We start from the raw sequence: 26496 nt of genomic DNA on the forward strand, positions 1-26496 counted from the left end.
TAGACCTTACTCATGTGAGGCGCCTTGAGGCAGCTTTGTTGTGATTTGGTGCTATATAAATGAAACTAAATTGAAACTGAACCATCTTAAAGACAACTGTTTTATTCCACTTGTTGAAGAATGATTACATTTGTCTGCATCGCCCCCTGGCTCGTGTTTAGTTAGAAGCTGAGGTTGATTTTTCATGAAAGTGTGTGTGTGTGAACATTGACTCATTTTTCACTTTTGTGGTTGCCCGACTTGACACGGCAAAACAAAAAAGTGATACCTGCTGACCTGTGATGACCTCAGGGATTTTTATAAACTGTTTCCTGGCGCTGACCTGGAATGTAGACAGACACAAACACAATCACAAATATGTACAAAGCTGCAGAGTCTCCTTCACTGATGATGTCAATGGGGGGGTCCCCATCATCGGTTTCTGAACCAATGGTCCAAACGATCTGGCTCGAGTTAGAGCTGCTCCAACCCAAACATATCTTGATTTTTTTATTTTTTTTGTGAGAATTGTGACCCAGTAAAGAAAGCGTCACTGGGGGTTGGACTCGGACTCATCAGGGTTCAGTTCACACAGGTAGAAGAGCGTTTCTTCGCTGGCCTCTGCCTCCGTTAGCGGTTCCAGGCGGATCAGAGAGCTGTGGGTCACCTGTTTGGATTCAAGGCCGCTGTCCAACAGTTCTAAGGCAGGCTCAGCTTCTTCTGAAGTGCCGCAAAGCTCAGTGCCACCGGTGCCAGGGTCCAGTTCTGGAGTCAGGGTGCAGCCGTCAAGAAAGGCCATCAGAGGGCACGTGGTGTACTGGATCAGCTGCTTATCTGGACACAGAGACAGAAGAACCCAACTTCAACCAGGGGAGCTCTGGAAGACCAGCTCAGATATCTGGACACTCCTGGATCAGCTTGCATCTCCAAAATCAGATGGCATGTGGACTCTGGACAGTGCAAGAAAAACTGTGTTCTGGCCGTGTTCGCTGTGTTTTTTTTTTTTTTTTTTTTTTTAAGTCCTCTCTCAGTGTTTCTCACCTTCATATTTTAAAAACTTTCATATTTGAAACTGCTGCCAGTAAAAACATTCAACCAAAGTCACAGCTGATCAGCAGCACCAAGGCCACGCCTTCATTTACCGTTCATGTTTTGGCTCATTGAGTCCTCTTGACGCACTGCTCTCCTGAAGGTGTCACATTTCTACAAATATGAGAAGACGGAGTGAAAGCAGAAAAGTGTCAAATCACAGCTGTTTGTGTCTGATTTAACAGGTGCACGTCAGGCTGCGGGTCCAAGTCTGGACACGGTGTGAAGAAATAAACAGTCGGACTTTTAATCACGGAAATGACTCCGGTCCAACTTTACTGGAATGAGCCAGTGTCAGAGCTGAACTTTCATTTTGTACCTCTGTTACTGTTCTGTCCAGTACATACGAGGGGTTTTTAATGGAAATACGTTGTGATCGGACGGGACATTTTATCCGATGTGAGTGAAAATCTGTTATATATTATGTTTATTACATGGATAAACAAGACAAAAACTTTGGGACTTTTTTGTCTGGTGTCTGTGAATATCTGGTTTATACGATGACGGTTTAGGTGAGTTTTACTGTACTGAGGCTGAACAATAAATTTACCTCTTAAAGCTTTGATGATGAAGTCGCTTCCATCCCACACGGCTGACTTTATTTTCACAAATGTTTCTTCTGTTGGGATCTGAAGTGAATCTGAACATCTTGAAGCCCTTGTTGTGTCTATTTGTGCCTCCAAACACACAACAACCTGACGTTTTCAGTGAATCAATAAAATAAATAAGACAGATTTACATGCAGACACATTAACAGCCAACACTATTTTGGCCCCAAGATGGCACCAGGAGTCACGTGACCATTTTGTTTTTGGCTCGTCATGTTGCTACTGTCTGTATAAAGGGACTCTAACAAGGACCACAATGGAAATAAGTGCTTATGCTTTATTGTGTTTTCACCTCTGTATGTTTATATTGATGTTGCAGAATAAAGTCAATCAATCAACGATGAACAATATTTTATTTACCTTTTAACTGTGACTACATTTACATGCCGTTAATATTTGGGATAAGGTTAATATTCCGGTTTCTGAATAATTAGGAATAACCCGTTTACATGCTTAAGCAGATAGAGTTACTCCTATATACATGGTCACTGGTATCATTTGGAATATCCCCATCTAAACAGTGATGCACGCACAACGTCATGACACAAATATGCGTCATTTCCGTTTCTTCTTCCTCTTTCTACCGTCAATAAAAGACATTATATTCATATCTTTCACGATACGGACGGACAGGCGGACAGACAGACAGACACAAAGCTTTTGCAATACCCAATGGCCATATTGTGACGGCCTCAGGTAAAAATTTGATGATCTTCTGGAATCTTCCACATTGTCTAAAGAGCCATTCATCTTTGTTTTCCCTGAAAATGACAGTGACTGAAATAACGCAAGATGACCAGCGGATCAGGGCTGGACTGATTGCAGAGATCACACATAGCAGCTGTGATGTCATCACTCACTGACCAGTTCCAAACTTTGTCAGTAAGAACCATTGTCACCCAGAACCATGGACAGGTCTGCTTTTATGAATCCAGATGTCTCAGACCTTCGTGTATTCCACTCAGCGACATCATGAACCTTTGCTGAAATCACCTACACACTGTAAAAACTGCCCCTCTCAAAATAAGACAAATAATCCTAAATCTAGCCAAACTGTTTTGTATTAAGCAAAAACATCTGCAAATGGGGTAAAAAAAATTGCTTGGTTAGAATTCTCAAAACTAGCAAACATTTTCCCAATATAGGACATTTTTCTTATGTAGAAAATGCTTGACAAGATTATTTTTCTATTTAGACAAAAAATAAGTCAAATTTTCTTTAAACAAGTCTCTTTTAATTTCTTAGACATCACTTTTTGCAGTGCAGACCTCTTCAAGCTCAACACAAACAACTCACCTGTGTTGTCATCATCCGTCTTCTCTCTGTTCAGGTGAATTTCATGATCTTTGGGAGAAACTGTCTCCTTTGACATCCAAAAAACAAGAGAGAAAAAAGTCTGAGTTTCAAAGCGAAAAATGTCAACAAGTTACATTAAAAAGAAAAAAGAAAAAGTCAAAATTCAGACTTTTGGAGGCCCAAACAACCAACAAACAGAGTGAGACCTTTCACAAGTTCATACTGAGCCAACAGACAAAACACAGATCAGAAGAACCTAAAAAAAAAAAAAAAACAGGCTGAAAATATGTCTCAAAACCAAGGCTTTGAACCGGTTCGTGGAACAAAAACCAGAAACTTTGCTATTTTGCTAGGAACAAAAACAAAACTTTATTTATTTTGATGTTCTAGAACATAACTGTTCATTTAAAACAATGGTAACCGGTTAATACCGTTATTTTTTTCATTCTTGAAAAGGTTTCTGTTTAAAATGACCCAGTGAGGATGTCAGACTCCATTAATGCGCTACACCCAAACAGTTGGTGGCAGTAATGCACCGTGTTGGTTTGTAAATTGCCAATAAACTCGAATGAAGAAGACCCGGTGAGGTCCACTTCCACCTGTTGTTTATTTTGGTTGTTGTTGGTGGGGCAAAGTGCTGTCGTCCCGTGTTTCATGCTAAGAAACACACCTGGAGCAGACAAACACTGACTGACTTTTTTTTAAAAACATTGAGTTTCTTCAGTAGTTTCCACAATAAGGAATTAAGTGTCGTCTTCAAAAACAACACCGTCTTATCATCAGGCTGTGATGATGAATCCGGCTGAAACAATGTAGCAGGTCAGATTAAAACTTTATATTTACCTGGTGTGTGAATGGTTTTAGGAAGTGGCTATTCATATATAGCCATATTAATAATAATCAAATTATGGTTATGGTCCTGTGAGGACTGTAGCTTTTGCTGCTGAGCCAATCGATGGACAGCAGTGGGTTTGCTCAGGCTTCTCTGTGAGGCTGAGAGCAACACAGTGCCATGTGTTTTAAAAAAAGACTCACTTCAAATACACACTAAGTCTATTTCAGGTGACCAGCGCTGTCCCTCTTCCTCTTGAAAGGCTTTATTTTACTACAGAACGCTGTTGTCTTCTCCTTTTTTCATGGGAGCATTACAGCGCCACATACAGGTCTGGCATATACAGTGTTTTAAGTGTCCCACAGCTGACATGGAATGTTATTCACCAGTTTGGGAACGATCTTTTTTTTTTTTTTTTTGTGTAAAGTCATTTTTGGAGTGGAACCCGAAACCGGAAACGTTAAAATACTGTTTCTGTTTAGTACGACCAGCTGGGAAAAAATTCTGGTTCAAAGTCCTCAAAACTTTCCAAAGATAAGGAAAGTGAATCACAAACATCAGCTGAAAAATCTAAACTCTGTTCTACACTTCAGAATCAGTAGCGGAAACTGAGGACGCACGCCCTCGACTCCAATACTGAATGGGAAAGACCTCTGGAGCCGCGACGATGTCTTATCCTCCACACTAAAATCAGACTTTTAAAGCACTCTGTTCTGTGTTGATGTTTGAAAATTATTTTATTTCTTTGTGATGTCATTTTACCTCAAGGGCATCACAATCAATGCCAAACTGTTTTCCATAAACCATGGCCTGGAAATCCTCTAGACTGCAGTCAATACTGTCCAGATAGTCCATCAGTTCCACCCTGAGGAAACACAACAAACAGCAGCAGGTCAAACTCTTTGCACCACAGACCATTTCATGCATCTGACAGGCTTTGAAACCCAAGTCCATGTGCCCTTCATCACTTTCTGCAGTTGAATCGGCTGGCTGTTTAGGAGGTCGTTGAGAAGCACTGCTTTGGAATGAACCCAACACCATTTCTCCTCCCATCCACACCATGACAACAACCTGAACCCACCTCCAATGCTCCTGGCCTTACCTCCGTGCCACATGATTTCTTGAACATACAGTATTGCCCACCTTTCTCCTCTGCATCATGTCAGCCAGCTCTCTCCCTTTATCAGTCAAAATCCCAACTCCCACGTCCACACTTCTTTCTTCCTCCCCCACTGCCACCAGATACTTTCTCCACCACTTCTTCACCCAGCAGTAGTCCAATTTCTGCTGGCACCCTAATGGACAACAGCACGAGTGTCGATTGTTGTTACCCTGGGCCTCGACCAACCTGGTATAGAAATTCAGTCTGTGACCTGCATTTGTTTGGTTTGGTAAAATTTACACTGAATGCCCTGCTGAGGAAATGCTACTCATTTCTCTGACGCTGTTACTGGCACAGATAAATGATGAGTAATATATGTATTAAAAAAAAGGAAAACTGCATTCCAGCAGTGCAAAGTAAAGACAAGCTGACCTAAATCTAATCTATTATAATCCTCAATCAACCACCAGAAGGTGGAATAATGCTTCCATCATGAAAACTGAAAAACATAACAGCTGGAGTTTCATATGTATTTCCACAAACTCCCAGAAACTGTGGAACATCACAGCTGACAGACAGGTCCACAAGGCAAGATACCAGCCAGTGGAGCAAGAACTCTGGATGGATGTGAGCGCGGGGGGCATTACCAAAAAATGACCACTCAAAATGATCCCCCCACGAGGTTACACAACCACTAGTGGGCACAATTAACGGTTCACAATTTGAAAGTTTGGCAATGTTGACAATGGTGATTCCCAGAACAGCTGCAAACAGACAGACAGACAGGCCCATTTGAGTGTCACTCGCCCGCTGAGGTTCAGGTCAGGTCCAGTTGTATGGCACACTTCTCCATCCACCACTTCAAGGATCTGCCAAGTTCCAAATGGAAATCGCCCAGAAAAGCCAGTGTTCCATCTCCATGTGCTCAAAGTAAACATCTATCGACCACAGCCAGGTAATACGAGGGCATCCCCTCCACCCCGTCCTCTCACTGGGGTCTCGCTCAGGAAAATATGACAACGATCACGCCAAAATAAAATGCACAGAGAACACCTCATTTGATTCTCTTCATGCAAAAAAGTTGCAGGAATACCTCAGGGACTTCCAGATCTTTTCCAACAAAACAGACTAACCTGAAAACATGAGTGTCACTGCGGAATGATGTCCAACTCACTCAGCTTTTTCAGAGCTACAACCAAGACATCCTCTGATTCCAGAAACATGACCAGCAAAGTCTACCTCAGCCAACCTTTGTTCACTGTCAAAAGTATCGAGGTCATTGGACTCTATGATCTTACCCAACACTCAATCCATACAAACGCAGAACAGAGCAAGAGACAAAACACACCCCAACAGAATTCTGGGCCTGAGGGTCTCCATGCTGCACAGCACTCACAGCAACTTCTGGGGAGTCCAAAAAATTCTCAGGATGTCCCACAAAGTAGTCCGATAGTCTGAATCCGATGCTTTGTATCCTTCAGTGAGGTGTTTCACCACAGTTGCAATTTCTCTGAGGCCGTGGCACTCAGGTGACTGGACGATCAGCCACAAAAACCCAGCACGAGGTTTATGTCTGATATAGCTGCTTAACTCGAGTTAAGCAGCTATAAGTGTAGGTTTGGAGGAATGTGACGCTGGTGTAAGCAGGGTAAGTGAGGGCCACCGGACCAACGTTACAAAGGTGTGTTTTTACTAATCTACACAAGCCTCCACAGCCTGGTTCACCAACACAGTTCACCACAGACAGCTGACTCAGTGCAGGACTGTAAAAGGAGTCAAAGCTCAAATTGTTGAGTCAAAAAGGTGACAACCGCACTGCATTTACACCAGCAACAAACCGCCAAGATGCTCGTTTGTGTGGAACCAAATGATAATAATGTACATACACACGAGGCGAGCCCACTGACACTGGCCTGTACACATGAGTAGAATAATATTTCTTGACACAATAATGTCACAAAGACTTATGCTACATGATGCCAGAACAAACATCTGATCTTCAACACCACAAAGACTTGAGCACCACGTCTAAACAGAATCGACAGAGGAAAATGTGTTGGTACGTGTTTTACTGTCGTCCCTTTGGTAGACATTCACTGTGGGCGGGGCCCAGGCAGCGGCATCCCCACACACAGAGCAACAATGAAGCAGGTGTGTTTTTAATTAACGCAAATGTCCTTATTAGTTTCAGTCATATTTATTCATTCACATACCATTTTTATTTAATCAGGTTCTAGTCAACTTAAAGTCTAGTTACTTTAGTTTTGTCAAAACATTTGAGTCTTTGATTAAAAAGAAAACATTATTTCTGATGACCATTTCAGTCAATACACATGTCGAATGACTGTTTTGTTTTGTTTTTTCCATTTTCCTAAATGTGCAAGACTTCCCCTCAGATTCTTTACACATTCAGTGTTCTTGTCAGTCTCATGATATTTAAAATGGGACCAGATATTAAGCCTTTTCTTCCTCCCTGCATGTCTCTGAACATCTGCTCGCTCTGTGTAGTTTCGTGGTGCAGCCACACTGTGGCAGCAGTGCAGGAAATACAGCTGTCTGCCTGGGCTGCTGCGCAACATTATTGGACCTTCCAGACAAAAATGATTTAATCTCAGTTTTTATTTCATGCTAAACATTTTAGTCCTGTCTTATCATCAGCAATAATGCATGTTAATATTATCTTTGTCAGAGTTCTAAAACATGGACACCGTCTCGTTATCATGTCGTCTTAGTCACGAAAAGAAAAAAAAAAAAATAATGGTCAGTAGGGTGGCCCTTATTTTTGAAGCATTGAAAACTCTTGCTCTGACCCTCTCAAATGTTTCCAAATAATAAAATAAAAATTCTGGTAAAATATGAGGGCATTTTAACAATTTTAACAGGTTGCTCAATGTCCAGCTAATCAGTGCTATAATACTGCAATATAGACGCAATAGTCACACTATACATACAATACTTGAAAAGTTGCTATTTGTCTCTTCAGTGTTCATATCTCATGTAGGGCATTGTAGGCCTACTTTTTTGATGATATCTACTACATATATTGGGTCTTGACTCAAACACAAAGAATGAATACAAAGAAATCTAAACGTCAAAGGTCATACCTGCTATCGCCTGAAGCAGATATTACGGGTGCAAAGTTGCCTTCTAAGAAGCAGGTTTTAGGATACTTTCTCTACTGCCATAGTCAATTCAATTCAATTTCAATTCAATCAATCAATTTTTTTTTTATATAGCGCCAAATCACAACAAACAGTTGCCCCAAGGCGCTTTATATTGTAAGGCAAGGCCATACAATAATGATGTAAAACCCCAACGGTCAAAACGACCCCCTGTGAGCAAGCACTTGGCTACAGTGGGAAGGAAAAACTCCCTTTTAACAGGAAGAAACCTCCAGCAGAACCAGGCTCAGGGAGGGGCAGTCTTCTGCTGGGACTGGTTGGGGCTGAGGGAGAGAACCAGGAAAAAGACATGCTGTGGAGGGGAGCAGAGATCGGATGCAGAGTGGTGCATACAGAGCAAAAAGAGAAAGAAACAGTGCATCATGGGAACCCCCCAGCAGTCTACGTCTATAGCAGCATAACTAAGGGATGGTTTAGGGTCACCTGATGATATGATATGAACAAAGTACATATATTTGACAAGTTTACCATTACTTAATGATGTATTAACACAGACTAAATGTGATTTCTTAGTAAATTAAAATAAAATATGATTCATAATTCTTGTGTCTATTGATTTTTGTTTTCTAGAACTATTGGGTTATTCGTTATTATGTTCCAGGCCTTTGAGCAACCTGTACAATTTGTTAAAATTAAAAAATATTTTTGTGGAATTATTTTCTAGGTAAATAGAAACTTTCTAGAGGGTCAGAGTAACACAATTCAAACTTTTAATTTTTCGTTATATAGTAAGGGCCACCCTAATGGTCAGTCATTGACATTTTTATCTCATCTCGTCTGATGAAATTAACACTAACCTGAGGCTGTCAGGTGTTCAGTGAGTACTATATAATTCCAGCAACAACATTTTGAAGAATAAGCCCAAATGGTTGACAGCTACAGTGGGCGGCTCTGGTGTGGCAGCACTTTGAGTTTAAGCTAATTAATGGTCAGGAGCTGGTATGTCAGGTTTGTTTAAGGCATCTTTTCAGAAATGCTCAAGAGTCCATTTTAATTAGTTTTAGTTCTGTGGTTTCATTCATTTTGGGTATTTCACCTTAAATTGCAATAAACATCAGTGGTATAAAATAATCTTCAGACCATAATATAGTTTATTGCAATTATTAGCGGGACAATAAAATCAGTGATGTTGACAGGCTGAACCAGATACCCAAAATCCAGAATCACTGACAGAACCTATGAAAGAAAGAAAAATCAGGTGCAAAACACCTGATCCAGAGTATCTAATGACGTTAGAGGGTGAATCTGATGTTTGCTGGCAGCTATTTAAAGCTGTCTGAGATCAAACAACCTTGTGGACATCATGAAAGTGATTTCAGCGAGTTCTCATCAGGCCACAGCACTTACTTGCCCAGAAGGTTGATGTTCTGTGATACTGCTCCATTTTCTTTCAGGATGGAGTCCATCATCTTCAGCGGATCCTCCAGACTCAGGCTGGATGTTTTATTGAGCTGAAGGGCGCTGCTGCTGGTGGTGGCACCGCTGCTCTCCGACACGTGAATCTTCTGTGTATCTGTCGGTCTGGCGTCCTCTATGCAGCTGGTGCTCACCTCCATCTCAGCCGGCAACACTGTGCAGCTGTCCAAATCTACTTCCACGATTCCTGCATCACTGGGGGAACGTATTCACAGAAAACCATCTATTTCCAAACTTTAACACAGGTGTCCAGAGCAGGGCTGCAGCTATCAATTATTTTACTCATGGAGTATTCTATCGATTATTCTGGCAATTAATCGAGTAATCGGATAAAATGTACTTTTGCATTTTTAAACAACATCAATAGTCCAGGGCTCTCCCTAAGCAATGGCACAATGTTGCTGCGCCAAAGAATTGACATTTTGCTGAAATGGCGATGGGATGTGGCTTTCTGGGGTTTGTTTGTTGTTTTCGCCAACTTCTAAAATTTAACCATTTTTAAGTTTATACACACATATATGAATAAACAAAGGTTGGTGGACTGGGTCTCTGGGTGATTTTTTTGTTTTTATCCCTCTTTCTCTGCGATTCAGCAGATGCATTTCAACTGGAGGTCAAACATGCAAACCTCACGATCAGTTTTTTTTTTTTTTTTTAAGTTACCGTGTTTGTGAAACGTTGTGTGTTGCCCAAAAAAGTGAAAATTAAAAAGTGAAGCACTCGGTGCAACTCTGAGCAAAACACAGAAGAAAGAGTGGGCTTCTGCTGTTTGTCAGTGTAGCTGGGGATGGAGCTGTGACTCACCCAGAGTGAGGGGAGTGCTGAACCTCTCACACCGAGCAGAGACAGCAGCCGGCCGCCAGGCGAACAGTCACTCACCACATCAAGTGGACCGTGTGTTTTATAGACAAACACTGCTTTGCTTTAAAAGTGCAGTAAGTCTATTTCAGATGATCAGTGTAGGCCTGGCACATGTACTACAACATTAAACGAAGCTTCAAGGCACAGAATTTGCCTCAAACATTTTTTTGTAAATGAATTACTCGTTACTCGACTAATCGTTTCAGCCCTAGCAGTCCACAGCAGCTCACAGCTGACTCCTGTTATTTTCCTTGTGAACATTTTAGGAGTGGCAGCTCAGAGCTTTGGCCTGGCAGCTGCTGTGGTTATATAATGGTGAGAAAAACCCTGGATTCAACATGAACACAGCAAATTTCGTGAGACAAGGAGGAAAGCAGTTTGTTTTTCCTTCACTTTTTAAAGCAGGGAAAAGCGAAATGGACTGCATTTAAAGCTGCTGCAAAAGCTGCTTCACATGGGGTCCAGGGGACAAGCTAGATGTGGGAACAAGACATTGGAGGGAGGGGATGGGGACATATAGAGTTCCCACTCTCACGGGTGCAAGTGAAAAAACCTTCTTTTTTTTTTGACTGACAATCCTCCCAGTAAAGCACAAGTACACATCACCTGCCTGAAAGTTAATCATGTGATAGTGAAAATCATGCGATGATGTAATAATAAGGAGGGGGGGGGAGGGGTCCCCCTCAGACTCTGGTGCATTCTGCAGGAAATTATTAGTGCTGTCATATTAGTGAACACTGCCCTCCTCCCCTCCCTGCCCCCTTCTCATGGACTATAACTATATCAACTGCACTGAATTCCCAATTAATTGTAGTAGCACTGAACTGGTTTTGCATTGTTGCACACTGTTATTATTTATTTATTTGGAAATTGCCCCTTTCCCCTTATGTCCCCCCTTCCGTAGACTATATCCACCAGTCAATAGTATTGAACTGGTTTTTGCATTGCTGTATAGTGTCACTGTTTTTATATTTTATTTATTTGACTGTACTTACTCTTCAATGCATTTTATCAACAACTTGTTTGGATATTGCTGTCAATAATGTCACTGTACTGATGTTATAAATGTTCATGTGGGGTATTTAGGGATTATTTATTGCACTCTTTTCTTTTTCTTACTACGCATGTGGATGCTCCAGACGTAATTTTGTTGTTCTTTTGTGGCAATGACAATAAATGCTTGAATTGAACATTTCACACAGATAAATTCAGCTTAAATATCTTTGCAGTTATACTTATCAGTAATATGACAATTCTTTTCATCCCACAGCGACTTTAACACAAGACTTACCTTAGATTATTTAAAAACAATTTCCAGACAGACTCTATTGCTGAATATTGTGGTCAGAAATGGGAACGTCTGGTGCATCCACCATCAATCAACACTTTTCTGATCTTCAATCAGAAAAGTGTTGACTCCTGCAAGCATTTTTAACCAATCAGAATGCAGCTTCATCACGCCTGCAGAAAACAATGGCGCGGGCCATGTGCAATACAAGGGACAAAACACATAAAAAGAATAAATAAAGAAAAAGATGAATTTGTAAAGAGAAATAATATATACAGAGGAGTGTATATATTTCAGGAGCCACACATGGAGAGTAATCACAATTTGATGGAAATCCATGTGTAGAGGGACATCTTGCACCCATGCCATCTTCAAGAAAAGACGTTCCAAGACTATGAGTGATTAGCTTCCCTTCATATAAAATAATACCATTAGTTTGTTAGCTTGTGAGTGGAGATTAGCACAGAGTGTTGGTTCAGTCCAGATCCAGAGTGCTGTGGTTCTGGTCTGAAAGGTCCAACATCAAGAGGGGCATTGAAAATGCAACGGTATACCACTGGAGACCACCGTGCACATCGAGTCCAGCCTAATCACAACCAGCCCCCCCAAACAAACAAAGTCTTACCCCTGTTCACAGCTCCTGGAAGATGTTTCTGTGACCTCAGACAACACCTCAGCATCACTTTCTGACAAGTCACAGATGATGACATCATCAGAGACGTCAGAGTTCTTCACAGGATTCAGGCCATTGACAGGCGACTAAAGAGGACCAGAACCACGAAAACAACAAATTCAAGAGGATCAGAGCAACGAAACTGCAACAAATAAGAAACAGATGCAATACTGTAAAAAAATTAACATTCATTAACATTGTGTCAAATGAGGCTTAATACCCCGTCACACGTTTCCAAAACATCAGCAAACAAGAGGATTCAGAGAGCACAATACAACCCCTGGCAAAAATGATGGAATCACTGTCCTCGAAGGATGTTCATTCAGTTGTTTAATGTTGTAGAAAAAAAGCAGATCACAGACATGACACAAAACTAAAGTCATTTCAAATGGCAACTTTCTGGCTTTAAGAAACACTATAAGAAATCAGGAAAAAATAATTGATTCCATAATCTTTTCCTCAGAATTGAGTGATTCCATATTTTTTTCCCTCTGCTTGGTCTAAAAAAGTAACCGTTACTGACTGCCACAATTATTTTTCCTGATTTCTTATAGTGTTTCTTAAAGCCAGAAAGTTGCCATTTGAAATGACTTTAGTTTTGTGTCATGTGTGCTTTGGTACAAGTGCTTGATATACAGTGGGGTAAAAAAGTATTTAGTCAGCCCCTGATTGTGCAAGTTCTCCTACTTAGAAAGATGAGAGAGGTCTGTAATTTTCATCATAGGTACACTTCAACTATAAGAGACAAAATGAGAAAAAAAATCCAGAAGATCACATTGTAGGATTTTTAAATAATTTATTTGTAAATTATGGTGGAAAATAAGTATTTGGTCAATAACAAAAGTTCAACTGAATACTTTGTAACATAATCTTTGTTGGCAATGACAGAGGTCAAACATTGCCTGTAAATCTTCACCAGGTTTGCACACACTGTAGATGGTATTTTGGTCCATTCCTCCATGCAGATCTCCTCTAGAGCAGTGATGTTTTGGGACTGTCGCTGGGCAACATGAACTTTCAACTCCCTCAACAAATTTTCTATGGGGTTGAGGTCTGGAGACTGGCTTGGCCTCCAGGACCTTGAAATGCTTTTTACGGAGCCACTCCTTCGTCGCCCGAGTGGTGTGTTTGGGATCATTGTCATGCTGGAAGACCCAGCCACATTGCATCTTCAATGCTCTCACTGATGGAAGGAGGTTTTGGCTTAAAATCTCATGATACATGGCCACGTTCATTCTTCCCTTAACGCGGACCAGTCATCCTGTCCCCTTTGCATAAAAACAGCCCCAAAGCATGATGTTTCCACCCCTATGCTTCACAGTAGATATGGTGTTCTTGGAATGAAACTCAGCATTCTTCTTCCTCCAAACACGACGAGTTGAGTTTTTACCAAAAAGTTCTATTTTGGTTTCATCTGACCACATGATATTCTCCCAATCCTCTTCTGGATCAACTATATGATCCAGAAGAGGATTTACTTATTTTCCACCATAATTTACGAATAAATTCTTTAAAAATCCTACAATGTGATTTCCTGGATTTCTTTTCTCATTTTGTCTCTCACAGTTGAAGTGTACCTATGATGAAAATTACAGACCTCTCTCATCTTTCTAAGTAGGGTATTGTTTAGGGGTCCCCCACAAAGCAACAATTTTCCCCAAAGAAGCAATGCAGTAATCAAGTAATTCCAGTAATGTTCTCCTCTGGGTGACCAATCAACCACCACTTTTTGTGATCAGAAGCCACTACATGTACCTGTAAAAGAAAATAATAGTGTCAGAGTCTTCTCCCGTTAAGGTGATGTCTTGTCAGCGGAGGGAGAGGAAAATGTGTCACTCTGGGGGACCTCTAAATCTTTTATGATTGAGTTCAAATTTGGTCTGCACTTATAAAACCCCAAGTAGAACAAAAACAACATGTCGTCCAAAGTCTCTCAAAAGTTTTATTAATCACTATATAACATAAACAGCCCTACTGTGTGTGAATTTACACCGCAGCTGAAAAAGGTAGCAGCTTATAGTCCGGAAATTACGGTAATTATTTAACAATCATAATGTGATTTTCTGAAATTTTTTAAGAGTCTGTCTCTCACAGTTGAAGTGTATCTATGATAAAAAAAATTACAGACCGCTCCTTTCATTATAGGTGGGAAAACTTGCAAAATCAACAGTGTATTAAATGCTTATTTGCCTCACTGTATCTGGGTATGTTTATGTTGGCAGAAGAGCTGTTTTTTTTTTTTTTACATGTAGACACAAGAAAACTTGCAGAACAAATAAAAACACAGTGCCTGCAGTGACATTGACAAGGACAGGATGGATGCACTGATAATGTAGCAAACGTGTGCAAATGTTCCAAGAATGAACTGCACGTAGTACACCAGATGATCATGCACGTTGTAAGGAATAGTGTTAATTCTGTCACCAGTTTTTTAATTTAGTCAGTATTGTGTCAAATGTTATTAGTTTTAGTCATTCATATACCATTTTTATTTAATCAGGTATTAGTTGATTAAAAGTCTGGTTATTTTAGTGTAGTTTACTCAAAAGAGAACTGAATCCATTTTAGTCTTTTTTCAAAAAACAATTAGATTATTTCTGATGGTCATTTTCCAATATAGTGTTTCAAACACCTGAAATAACAAATGTTATAAAGACCTGACAAAATAACTTGTTGAATGAGTAAATGTTTGGGGTATTTTTCCCCCCGATATTTTAAATCTGCACGAGGCTTCCTGTCAGATACAATTAGACATTTGGTTTTCTTGTCAATCTCATGATATTTAAAATGGGACAACATATCAAGACTGTTCTTTCTCCCTGGCACATCAGGGAGGACCAGATCTGTTTGCTCCATGTAATTTTGTGTTGCAGCCACAAGGTAGCAGGAGTAGTTCAGGAAATACAGCAGAAGGGTCAGAGCCACTGTGCAACATTCTGAATAAAAACATTTTGAAGGCATAAGTCCTACAGGGGTTTTTCTAGAAAACTGTGAGCAAGTGGAGCGACCAAGCAGGTGGTCTAAAAAAAAGGGGGGGGGGGGGGGGGGCAAATTGGACTGTTTTTTAAACCATTTGACAGTCTATCTACCATGAGTGAAATCTTTTTGCAGTAATCATGTTTCTAATGATCAGACATGTGGTGTTGATGAGATATTGTCTCAAGGAAAAGATTGCTTTTAATAATAATGCAATTTGTAATTTTTTTTTAATCTATTGTAAGAGCCACAATTTGAGCCGGTTTCATTACTGTGTTATATTTCAGGTCATATGATGTTACTTATTAGTCATAAATATTGTTTGAAATGTTAAAAACACATTAATATTTGATGGATGTGGCATTTGCTGCCCTGTTATAAATTCTGCATACAGTATCTTTAATCTGCGAGCAACAGAACGCTGTGTCCAGATGGTTGAAATGTAAATTTTGTTATTTCATTGCACATTTTTTAATCGGATTACAGCTCTCGTCATTAGCATTGGATGCATTTACTCTGCAGCAGGTTTTGTTTTTCTTTATTTTTTTTTTTGACTAGTTGCATGAGGTTTCCTCGCAGGACACCTTTAACATTTTGTCAATTTTAAGTTTAATGTTTGTGCAAATTATGACATTTTAGAAATAATGACTCTGTACAGATTAAAAATCATTGTAGGCAGCATCGCTATACAGCAAACCATGGAGGTAGAGACTGGAATGGACGCCACGTGACTAGCGGCGTGCCGCAAGTCGGCCATTACTAAGGGTGAAGAGAGCGCCTTGAGCCAGTTGCTCCTTTTCATTCAATGTCTTGTAATATATTCATTTCTGCTTTTCTGTTTTTCTTTTAAATGAATGAAATAAATATTGAAGAAAGAAAGAGGAAAAAGGCAGCCAGTGCTTCACCATCAACTGCACCAACTACAAAAACAAATTCTCCAATACTAAAATGAACTGTACAAGAGCCTTAATGTAATTATGTAAAACAAATGTCTATTTTAAAGTCGTTATGTCGCAATTTAATATCAGTATACTGAGACTATAACTCAATGCCGTAAGTTCTTTTCATGAAGCCGCGTTCACATGCATACAGATATGGAAACAAAAATGTGTGTGTGTGTGTGTATATATATATATATATATATATACATATATATACACACACACACTTGCAGTTGTTGTTTAATATGATATGTACATGGTGGTCACAGGCAGCATTTACATTTTAACAGTGTGGTTGGAGGGGATGAAGGAGGTACTTTTTACCCTGACTGAGGGTCAAAAGTCATAAATTCTGAATGGCTTTATATCTACTTGTAATAAAATGTTAGTAAAAATCATATATATGTTGTTGTCATTAAAAGACTAGCAGTAATATTACAGAGGAAAAAGCAGCAAGATAAATGAGCACAATGGCAAGGCATACTTCAGATTTATATTTTAATACATAAGGATTGTTTATCCAGACATGTATGGGTTCGTCAGAGCTTTTAATCAGCTTGAATACAACTTACAAGGCCTCATTTATAAAAATCCATTGAGAATTATGATGACAGGAAAAAAACCATCACAGTAAATAAACAGAATGGAATATTTTCCCCAAATTTCCACACTTTACATAAAACATTTTTTTTCTACCCAGACATGTATGGGTTCATTAGAAAGAGCAATTAAAGGGCTTTAAAACAAGCTTACGTTTATTAAAATCTGTTAACAAATAGCGACAACAGAGAGAGAAAAGCAGCACAGTTTGTCATAATTTCCCAAAATTTCTCCATTTTACCGTATTTTCCGGACTATAAGTCGCACTTTTTTACATGTTTTGGCCGGGGGTGCGACCTATACTCCGGTGCGACTTATAAATGAAAAATATACCGGTAGGATCTCAATTAATTTACTGTAACAAAACAATTTTACGTGACAGAGTCGATCTATGTTTTAAAATGGCCACCGGAAAAGGAAATGCAATGCATCATGGGCACTGTAGTATGACGGCCATCCTATAGTTCACGCTGGTCGCGATAACCAATCAGAGAACAGAACTTTGGATGCGTATTCCTCACCTCACCCACAGCGTGTGAAGCTGACGAACTCGGTGCTTGCTGTTATTCCGGCTTGGCGAACAGAACAGCTTCAACCCTTGGATATCAGTGTGAGCAGAGTGTTTAAGTTGACGCTGAGAGCTGCGTGGGAGCATTGGGTGAGCGACGGCGGAGGATTAGCGTGTGCACTTGGAAGGAGCTGGCGTCGATGATTGTGAAAAGCGTTTGAAGCAGACGAACATGGTGTTTATTCCGGGACGGCTAACAAGACAGCTTCAACCCTTGGATATCAGTGTGAGCAGAGTTGACGCTGAGAGCTGCATGGGAGCGCTGAGCGACGGCGGAGGATTAGCGTCTCCACTTGGAAGGAGCTGGATCGACACCGCTGGGTGGTCATGAGCTGCGCAGGTAGGTGCTGCATGGTTCGGCTCGCAATGTGGTCCGCAAAATACAAACATATCCGTAGGTAAAATGCAGCTCACGAGAGGGCACTCGAGGCTTGTGTGACTGTTCCTGCGACTTCTGACTACCATAGAAAAATAAAAATTTTAACGTTACTGATAACATAAGACAACGGAGAAGGCCCGAAAAAATGCCACCAAAAAGAAAATCGGTAGCCGTCACAATATTATCATCTGAACTTTTCATGTTAACATACCTGTATGTCCATGGGACTTATAGTCCAGTGGACCTTATTTATGGTTTATTTTTCTTTATAATGGATAAAGTGGCTGGTGCGACTTATACTCCGGTGCGACTTATTTATGGTTTATTTTTCTTTATAATGGATAAAGTGGCTGGTGCGACTTATACTCCGGTGCGACTTATTTATGGTTTATTTTTCTTTATAATGGATAAAGTGGCTGGTGCGACTTATACTCCGGTGCGACTTATAGTCCGGAAAATACGGTACATAAGTTGTTTTTTTTTTCACCCACACATGCATAGGTTCACTGGAAAGAGCTTTCAAGGGGCTTTAAAACAAGCCTACATTTATTAAAATCCGTTAAGAAATAGCGACGCTAGTGCAAAAAAAGCGGTCAGTTTATTATTGATGAGCTGCACATCTCCACCCTTAGTAATGGCGCCTTCCTGTCCTGAGCAACACAAATAGACTGAGGCACGCACGTCCATTCCAGGTCTATATTTCCATGCAGCAAACACCTCATTTTTCAATTTAATTTATATAGCACCAAATCACAACAAAGTTGCCTCAAGGCACTTTGAGGCGATTTGAGGAAGAAACCTCAAGCAGACCAGTGACCCTCTGCATGGGCCATTCTAACAGATAAAAGATTTTTACAAAGCTAAAGAAACAGAAAACCACAGGGTTCTGCATTGGGTCCCCTTTTGTTTATTTTTTATAATCAACCCAGTGATTTTCACTAATTATACACCAATATCTACTCTAGCAGTGTCCGGTGATTGCAGTAATTATTTATATACCCAACTGCACTTAATGAGAGTGCACTGCTTCATTAATGTCATTTCATGACAGTACGTCTATGTCCATGGGTCATCTACAGAGGAACAGCCGGTTCATGCTTGTATTGTTTGTCTGATAAGAGGGACTCAATAAACTGCAGTGTTTTTTATGTGTGTGGTTTTTATTTTTTCCTCCACAGCAGCAGTGCGATGTAATTTCACACGTTCCAGCTGCTCGCACTGTGTTCGTGCGCACGCTGGTGTATCGTGCACACCTGTCCGAACGTGTGTCCCTCCCGACAGCAGGTGGAATGTTTCGTGGTTCCCCATTTTGTTCTTGGATCGTGGATTGTCTTCTATTTCTGCGTCTTTTGCATTATTTGTGAGGGGGCCCTAAGTTTTAATTGTTGGGGTGGCGATAAATTCAATGAATTCAGTCACTTAAGTTACTGGATGCAGGTGTAAGACACCTCTTTATACAATCTAATTTACATGCATGACCACTCAGTACTCGAACAGCAGCATATTTTATTAATTTATTATTGATGAGCACAGTAGTGCACAGAGCAGAATGTGCATACATCATTCCACATAGACAGCCATGCTGTGTGCCAGCAGACTGCACAGCTCTGTGCACTCTGTGTGTACAGTTGGTTGTGTGCGTTTCCTTGACAGAAATTACATCAGGGCACACAGATGCAGACTGTATCATCCTACACAAACCTTAAAATGTGTACGTGTGCTTATTTGTGTGACCCAGCATGACAGTTCAATGACTGTAATTATCATGGGTTGCAAAAATGTACTCTGGTTCACCTGTTTGGCATGGAGACATTTATTGTTAAAGACATAAAATATTTAAATATGTCCAGCGTTTACAATGAATGATTTTTCTTTGTTCTGTGTACAAGGAGGCAGCAGTCTCTGTACTGGTGGTACGGCATTCTGTTAAGGGGTGACCCTCTGCTTGGGCCATGCTATCGACACAATTGACAATACAAATATACAGGAAATTTTGGGAGTCCATGCTGGTGCACAGGACGGGAGGATTGCAGAAGAAAACACCCACTCCCATCTTTGGATGGAGCCACACCTCAAACAGACAGAAAAACGGAATCAGGCATCAGAAAGACAACAAATACAGTATAATTTGTCAACATTAAGCAACAAGAAAAACAGAAGAAATACTAAGGTGATCGCCGGCCACGAGCCCTAAGCTTCAGTAAAAGACCCAGATTTTAGATAAAATGAATTAAAAGAGTAAAAAGCATAGTAACATACTATACTAGTATTCTAGAAAATAAGTGCGTCTTAAGTCTGGACTTGAAAATCTCCACAGAATCTGATTGTTTTATTGATGCAGGGAGATCATTCCACAGAACAGGGGCACGATAAGAGAAAGCTCTGTGACCCACAAACTTCTTATTCACTTTAGGGACACAAAGTAGTCCTGCACCCTGAGAATGCAGAGTCCAGGTCAGTACATAGGGTTTAATTAGATCAGCTAGGTAGGGAGGTGCCAGTCCGTGAACAATTTTACAGACTGGTAACAGAACCTTAAAATCTGAACTCACTGGGACAGGAAACCAGTGAAGAGACGCCAAAATGGGTGTAATGTGATCAAACTTTCTGCTTCCTGTCAAAAATCTGGCAGAAGCATTTTGAACCAATTGGAGACCCCTAATGCTAGACTGCGGTAAACCAGAAAATAGAACATTGCAGTAGTCCAATCTAGAAGGGACAAGTACATGAATCAGGGTCTCAGCGTCAGCCAGAGACAGGATGGGACAAATCATTGCTACATTTCACAGGTGGAAGAAAGCAGCCCTCATAATATTTCTAATGTGAAGGTCAAAGGACAACGTAGGATTAAAAACTTTGTCAGTGTGATGTATGACACACAAGCCTAGGCTAACAGTTAACTGGTCAAATTGATGCCGATGTCTCACTGGACCAAGAACCATCATTTCAGTCTTATCAGAGTTTAAAAGTAGGAAGTTTCTAGACATCCAACTTCTCACTGCTGCAAGGCAATCTTCTAAGGATTTTATGTGAACGAGATTACCAGCAGTTATCGGCATGTATAACTGAGTATCATCAGCATAGCAGTGAAAGGTAATCCCAAAACGCTGCATTATGTACCCAAGGGGTGCTATATAAAGGGAGAAAAGCAGGGGGCCTAAGATGGACCCCGTGGACCCCAAATTTCATGTCACTAAGGTTAGAGGTAGTGTTACTGTACAAAACACAGTGAGAACGACTGGTCAAGTATGACGTCAGCCATGCAAGGGCACTCCCAGTAATCCCAAAATGATTTTCCAGCCTATCAAGTAGAATATGATGATCCACTGTATCAAATGCAGCACTGAGATCTAACAGCAACAGAACCGTAGTGGTGTCCGAATCCATTGTAAGCAGAAGATCATTCACCACTTTAGTGAGAGCCGTCTCTGTGGAATGATATTTTCTAAAAGCAGACTGCAGTGGCTCAAAGAGATTATTCTCAGTAAGATAGTCCACGAGCTGCCGTGACACCACTTTTTCCAGAATTTTAGAGCAAAATGATAGATTTGATATCGGCCGATAGTTTTTCAATACACTAGGATCAAGATTAGGTTTCTTAAGTAATGGTTTAATCACTGCAGATTTGAAACATTTAGGAACAGATCCAGAAGTTAATGAGAGATTAATAATTTCCAGCACAGTCGACCCAAGAGTGGGCCACAGGTTGTTAAACAGTTTTGTTGGTATAGGATCAAATAAACAGGTTGTGTTTTTTGTAGACGTTATGAGTTTTGTCAGCATGCCTAGTGAGATACTATCAAATTCTGTAAATCTAGGTAATACCTCAGTAGTGGCACCCACCTCAATAGCAGGGTGTAGTGGCTGGGTTAAGGCATGCTGGGGTATGTTTAACCTAATGTCTTCTATTTTTGTTATGTGGGCCGTTAATCGTCATGGATTCCGAGGGGCGTCAGCTCGAGCGTGAACGGCCAATGGCAGAGCCAGGAGCGCAGGCGTCAGCGGGAGGCGTGTTGGGTGAGCTGCAGCAGATCTTAACCGCCTTCACGGCTCGGTTGGATTTAGTGACCGAGCAGAATGTCCTCCTTAATCGGAGAGTGGAGGCTCTCGCCGCCAGGGTGGAAGCGCACGATCAGGGCGCTGCTGCAGCTCCTCCTCTGGCTGGTCCTGGGCCTGTATCAGACGTACCACTGGTCGTTCAACAAACCCCCCCACCATCCCCTGAAGCTTACATAAGCCCTCCGGAACCGTACGGGGGCTGTGTCGAGACGTGCGCGGACTTCCTCATGCAGTGTTCGCTCATCTTTTCACAGCGCCCTGTCATGTACGCATCAGATGCTAGCCGGGTAGCTTATGTTATTAATCTGCTTCGAGGAGAGGCACACGCATGGGCTACGGCGCTTTGGGAGCAGAACTCACGGCTCCTAACGTCTTATACTGGGTTTGCACGGGAGTTCAAACAAGTGTTTGATCATCCCAACAGAGGCGAGACCGCTTCAAACGTGCTGCTGTCGATAAGACAGGGGCGCCGTAGCGCAGCCGAGTATGCAGTCGACTTCCGCATCGCGGCAGCGAGGTCCGGCTGGAATAACGTTGCGCTCCGCGCCGCCTTCGTAAATGGACTGTCACCGGTCCTCAAGGAGCACCTACTGGCTAAGGAGGAACCGCGGGATTTTGACGGGCTTGTCGATTTGGTTATACGCTTAGACAACCGTTTGAATGAGCATCGTCGGGAGCAGGCCGGGGGGCGTGACCGGGTACGAGCCGTCCCTCCCCCTTCCGGTTCCGACAAGGCGACGTCGTCCCCACGCTTCACTGCCAGAGAGCCCCGTGGGGCTACAGCTCCCCCTGCTGAGGAGGCTATGGACACAAGCAGGGCCAAAGTAAGATTAACTGACAGACAAAGGAGACTGGCCCGCGGGGAGTGTTTTGTCTGCGGCTCTTGTGAGCACATGCAGAGGGACTGCCCTGAACGGTCAAACTACAAACGCCCGTCCTTAGAATCTGGGCTAAGGGTGGGCCATAACACACACGCGGAAAGACCCCGCAGATCGGCACGAATCCCAGTAACAATCCTTTGTGAGGAGTTAACCCTTCACGCCCCAGCACTAATAGACACGGGGTCAGAAGGGAATCTGCTGGACAGCAGATGGGCAAAGGAAGTAGGGCTCCCTCTGGTGGCTCTGCCGGCACCATTGCAGGTGCGAGCACTAGATGGCACTCTTCTTCCATTAATCACACATCAGACACAACCAGTGACCTTGGTTGTATCTGGGAATCACAGGGAGGAGATAGTGTTCCATGTAACACCATCTACCTCCCGAGTGATTTTGGGTTTTCCATGGATGGTGAAGCACAATCCCCGGGTCGATTGGCCGTCCGGGGTTGTGACGCAGTGGAGCGAAACCTGCCACCGGGAGTGTTTAGGATCCTCGGTTCCCCCCGGCACTACAGCTAATGAGGAGGTCAAAGTTCCCCCCAATCTATCGGCGGTGCCAGAGGAGTACCATGATCTTGCTGACGTTTTCAGCAAAGATCTGGCGCTCACTCTTCCTCCACACTGACCGTATGATTGTGCCATCGATTTAGTCCCGGGCGTTGAGTACCCGTCCAGTAGGTTGTACAACCTCTCACGTCCGGAACGCGAATCAATGGAGACCTACATCCGGGACTCCTTAGCTGCCGGGCTGATCCGGAACTCCACCTCCCCGATGGGTGCTGGTTTCTTTTTTGTGGGCAAGAAAGACGGCGGACTCCGTCCATGCATTGATTACAGAGGGCTGAACGAGATCACGGTTCGCAACCGATACCCGTTACCTCTGTTGGATTCAGTGTTCACGCCCCTGCATGGAGCCCAAATCTTTACGAAATTGGATCTTAGAAATGCGTACCACCTGGTTCGGATCCGGAAGGGAGACGAATGGAAGACGGCATTCAACACCCCGTTAGGTCACTTCGAGTACCTGGTCATGCCGTTCGGCCTCACTAACGCCCCCGCGACGTTCCAAGCTTTGGTAAACGACGTCTTGCGGGACTTCCTGCATCGGTTCGTCTTCGTATATCTGGACGACATACTCATCTTTTCCCCGGACCCTGAGACCCATGTCCAGCATGTACGTCAGGTCCTACAGCGGTTGTTGGAGAACCGGCTGTTTGTGAAGGGCGAGAAGTGCGAGTTCCACCGCACTTCTTTGTCCTTCCTGGGGTTCATCATCTCCTCCAACTCCGTCGCCCCTGATCCGGCTAAGGTTGCGGCGGTGAGAGATTGGCCCCAACCAACAAGCCGCAGGAAACTACAGCAGTTCCTCGGCTTTGCAAATTTTTACAGGAGGTTCATCAAAGGTTACAGTCAGGTAGTTAGCCCCCTGACTGCCCTGACCTCCACCAAGGTCCCCTTCACCTGGTCGGATCGGTGCGAAGCCGCGTTCCAGGAGTTGAAACGACGGTTCTCGACTGCGCCAGTTCTGGTGCAGCCTGATCCTGATCGCCAGTACGTAGAAGTGGACGCCTCTGACTCAGGGATAGGAGCCGTGCTGTCCCAGAGCGTGGAGGCTGATAAAGTTCTCCATCCTTGTGCCTTTTATTCCCGCAGGTTGACCCCAGCTGAACGGAACTATGACGTTGGCAATCGGGAACTTCTTGCGGTGAAGGAGGCTCTTGAAGAGTGGAGACACCTGCTGGAGGGGGCTTCGTTGCCCTTCACGGTTTTCACTGACCATCGGAACCTGGAGTACATCCGGACCGCCAAGCGGCTGAACCCCAGGCAAGCCCGCTGGTCTCTGTTCTTCGGGCGCTTTGACTTCCGGATTACATATCGCCCCGGGACCAAGAACCAAAATCAGACGCCTTGTCCCGGGTGCACGAAGAAGAAGCCAAAGCGGGGCTGTCGAACCCCACCGAGACCATCATCCCCGAGTCCACTGTCGTGGCCGCCCTTACCTGGGACGTGGAGAAGACCGTCCGGGAGGCCCTGACCAGGAGCCCGGACCCGGGGACTGGCCCCAAGGACAGACTGTACGTCCCACCAGAGGCAAGAGCTGCCGTATTGGACTTCTGTCACGGGTCCAAGCTCTCCTGTCATCCCGGAGTGCGTAGGACCGTGGCAGTAGTCCAGCAGCGCTTCTGGTGGGCGTCCCTGGAAACCGACGTCCGGGACTACATCCAGGCCTGTACCATCTGCGCCAGGGGCAAGGCAGACCATCGGAGGACGACGGGCCTCCTCCAACCCCTGCCAGTGCCTCATCGCCCCTGGTCTCACATCGGCCTGGATTTCATCACGGGCCTCCCGCCGTCCCAGGGCAACACCGTAATCCTCACGATAGTGGACCGGTTCTCCAAGGCGGCCCACTTCGTGGCCCTCCCGAAGCTCCCGACGGCCCAGGAGACAGCAGACCTCCTGGTTCACCACGTCTTGCGGCTGCATGGGATACCGTCGGACATCGTCTCGGATCGTGGTCCCCAGTTCTCTTCACAGGTGTGGAAGAGTTTCTGCAAGGAGCTGGGGGCCACCGTGAGTCTCTCGTCCGGGTACCACCCCCAGACCAACGGCCAGGCAGAGCGGGCCAACCAGGAGTTGGAGCAGGCCCTGCGGTGTGTCACCTCCGCACATCCGGCGGCCTGGAGTCACCATCTGGCCTGGATCGAGTATGCCCACAACAGCCAAGTTTCGTCTGCTACCGGCCTCTCCCCTTTTGAGGTGTGTTTGGGGTACCAGCCCCCATTATTCCCGCTGGTGGAGGGAGAGGTCGGTGTGCCCTCGGTCCAGGCCCACCTTCGGAAATGTCGCCGGGTGTGGCGGACCGCCCGCTCTGCCCTGTTGAAGGCCCGGACGAGGGCCAAATCCCAAGCAGACCGCCGACGGTCCCCGGCCCCCACGTACCAGCCCGGGCAGGAGGTGTGGCTCTCAACGAAGGACATCCCCCTCTGTGTGGACTCCCCCAAGTTAAAAGACAGATACATCGGACCCTTCACAATCCTCAAAATCATCAACCCGGCCGCAGTGAAGCTCCAACTCCCAGCTTCACTGCGGATCCACCCGGTATTCCACGTGTCCCGTATCAAGCCACACCACACCTCGCCCCTCTGTGCACCTGGACCTACGCCGCCTCCTGCCCGGCTCATCGACGGGGAGCCTGCTTGGACAGTCCGCAGGCTCCTGGACGTCCGTCGTAAGGGCCGGGGGTTCCAATATCTGGTGGACTGGGAGTGGTATGGACCTGAAGAACGCTCCTGGGTGAAGAGGAGCTTCATCCTGGACCCGGCCCTCCTGGCCGATTTCTACAGAAGACACCCGGACAAGCCAGGTCGGGCGCCAGGAGGCGCCCGTTGAGGGGGGGGTCCTGTTATGTGGGCCGCTGAAGAGGAGGTACTGCTGGCCCACTACCACCAGAGGGCGCCCTGCTTGGAGTGCGGGTTCCAAGCACGAGAGGGCCCCAGACCCAGAAGAAGTGACAGCTGTCATTCATCCCCTGCACCAGCTGTCACTCGTTCATCATCATCATCACCATCATAAAAGCCGGACTGTAACTCCACCTCCTCGCCGAGAAATCGACTACCGAGAGGTAATTTCTCTGCTGACTGACACATTGTGTAACCAACTGAACTTCTGTTGCAGCCGTTTTCCTGAAGTGTTGCCTTGTCTGGAGGATTGGCGTTTGGTGTGAGAGTGACGGCTTCACCTCGCACCCCATCCCAGATAAGTGGTAG

At 43.7% G+C, this 26496-nt stretch overlaps 1 protein-coding gene across 1 annotated transcript in view; it reads right to left on the reverse strand.

Moving 5' to 3' along the window:
- hsf2 (heat shock transcription factor 2) overlaps positions 1-26496 on the reverse strand; it is a 53056-nt gene continuing 26560 nt past the window's right edge. Inside the window, exons 4-8 of the mRNA XM_034165598.1 lie at positions 12279-12412; positions 9436-9699; positions 4567-4669; positions 2973-3039; positions 1-813 (exon numbers count right to left, since the gene is read on the reverse strand). Coding sequence (XP_034021489.1) covers positions 530-813; positions 2973-3039; positions 4567-4669; positions 9436-9699; positions 12279-12412 — 852 coding nt within the window. The 3' untranslated portion in view covers positions 1-529. The remainder of the gene's footprint in view (positions 814-2972; positions 3040-4566; positions 4670-9435; positions 9700-12278; positions 12413-26496) is intronic.

Source organism: Thalassophryne amazonica, unplaced genomic scaffold (assembly GCF_902500255.1).
Source record: "Thalassophryne amazonica unplaced genomic scaffold, fThaAma1.1, whole genome shotgun sequence".
Lineage (NCBI taxonomy): Eukaryota > Metazoa > Chordata > Actinopteri > Batrachoidiformes > Batrachoididae > Thalassophryne > Thalassophryne amazonica.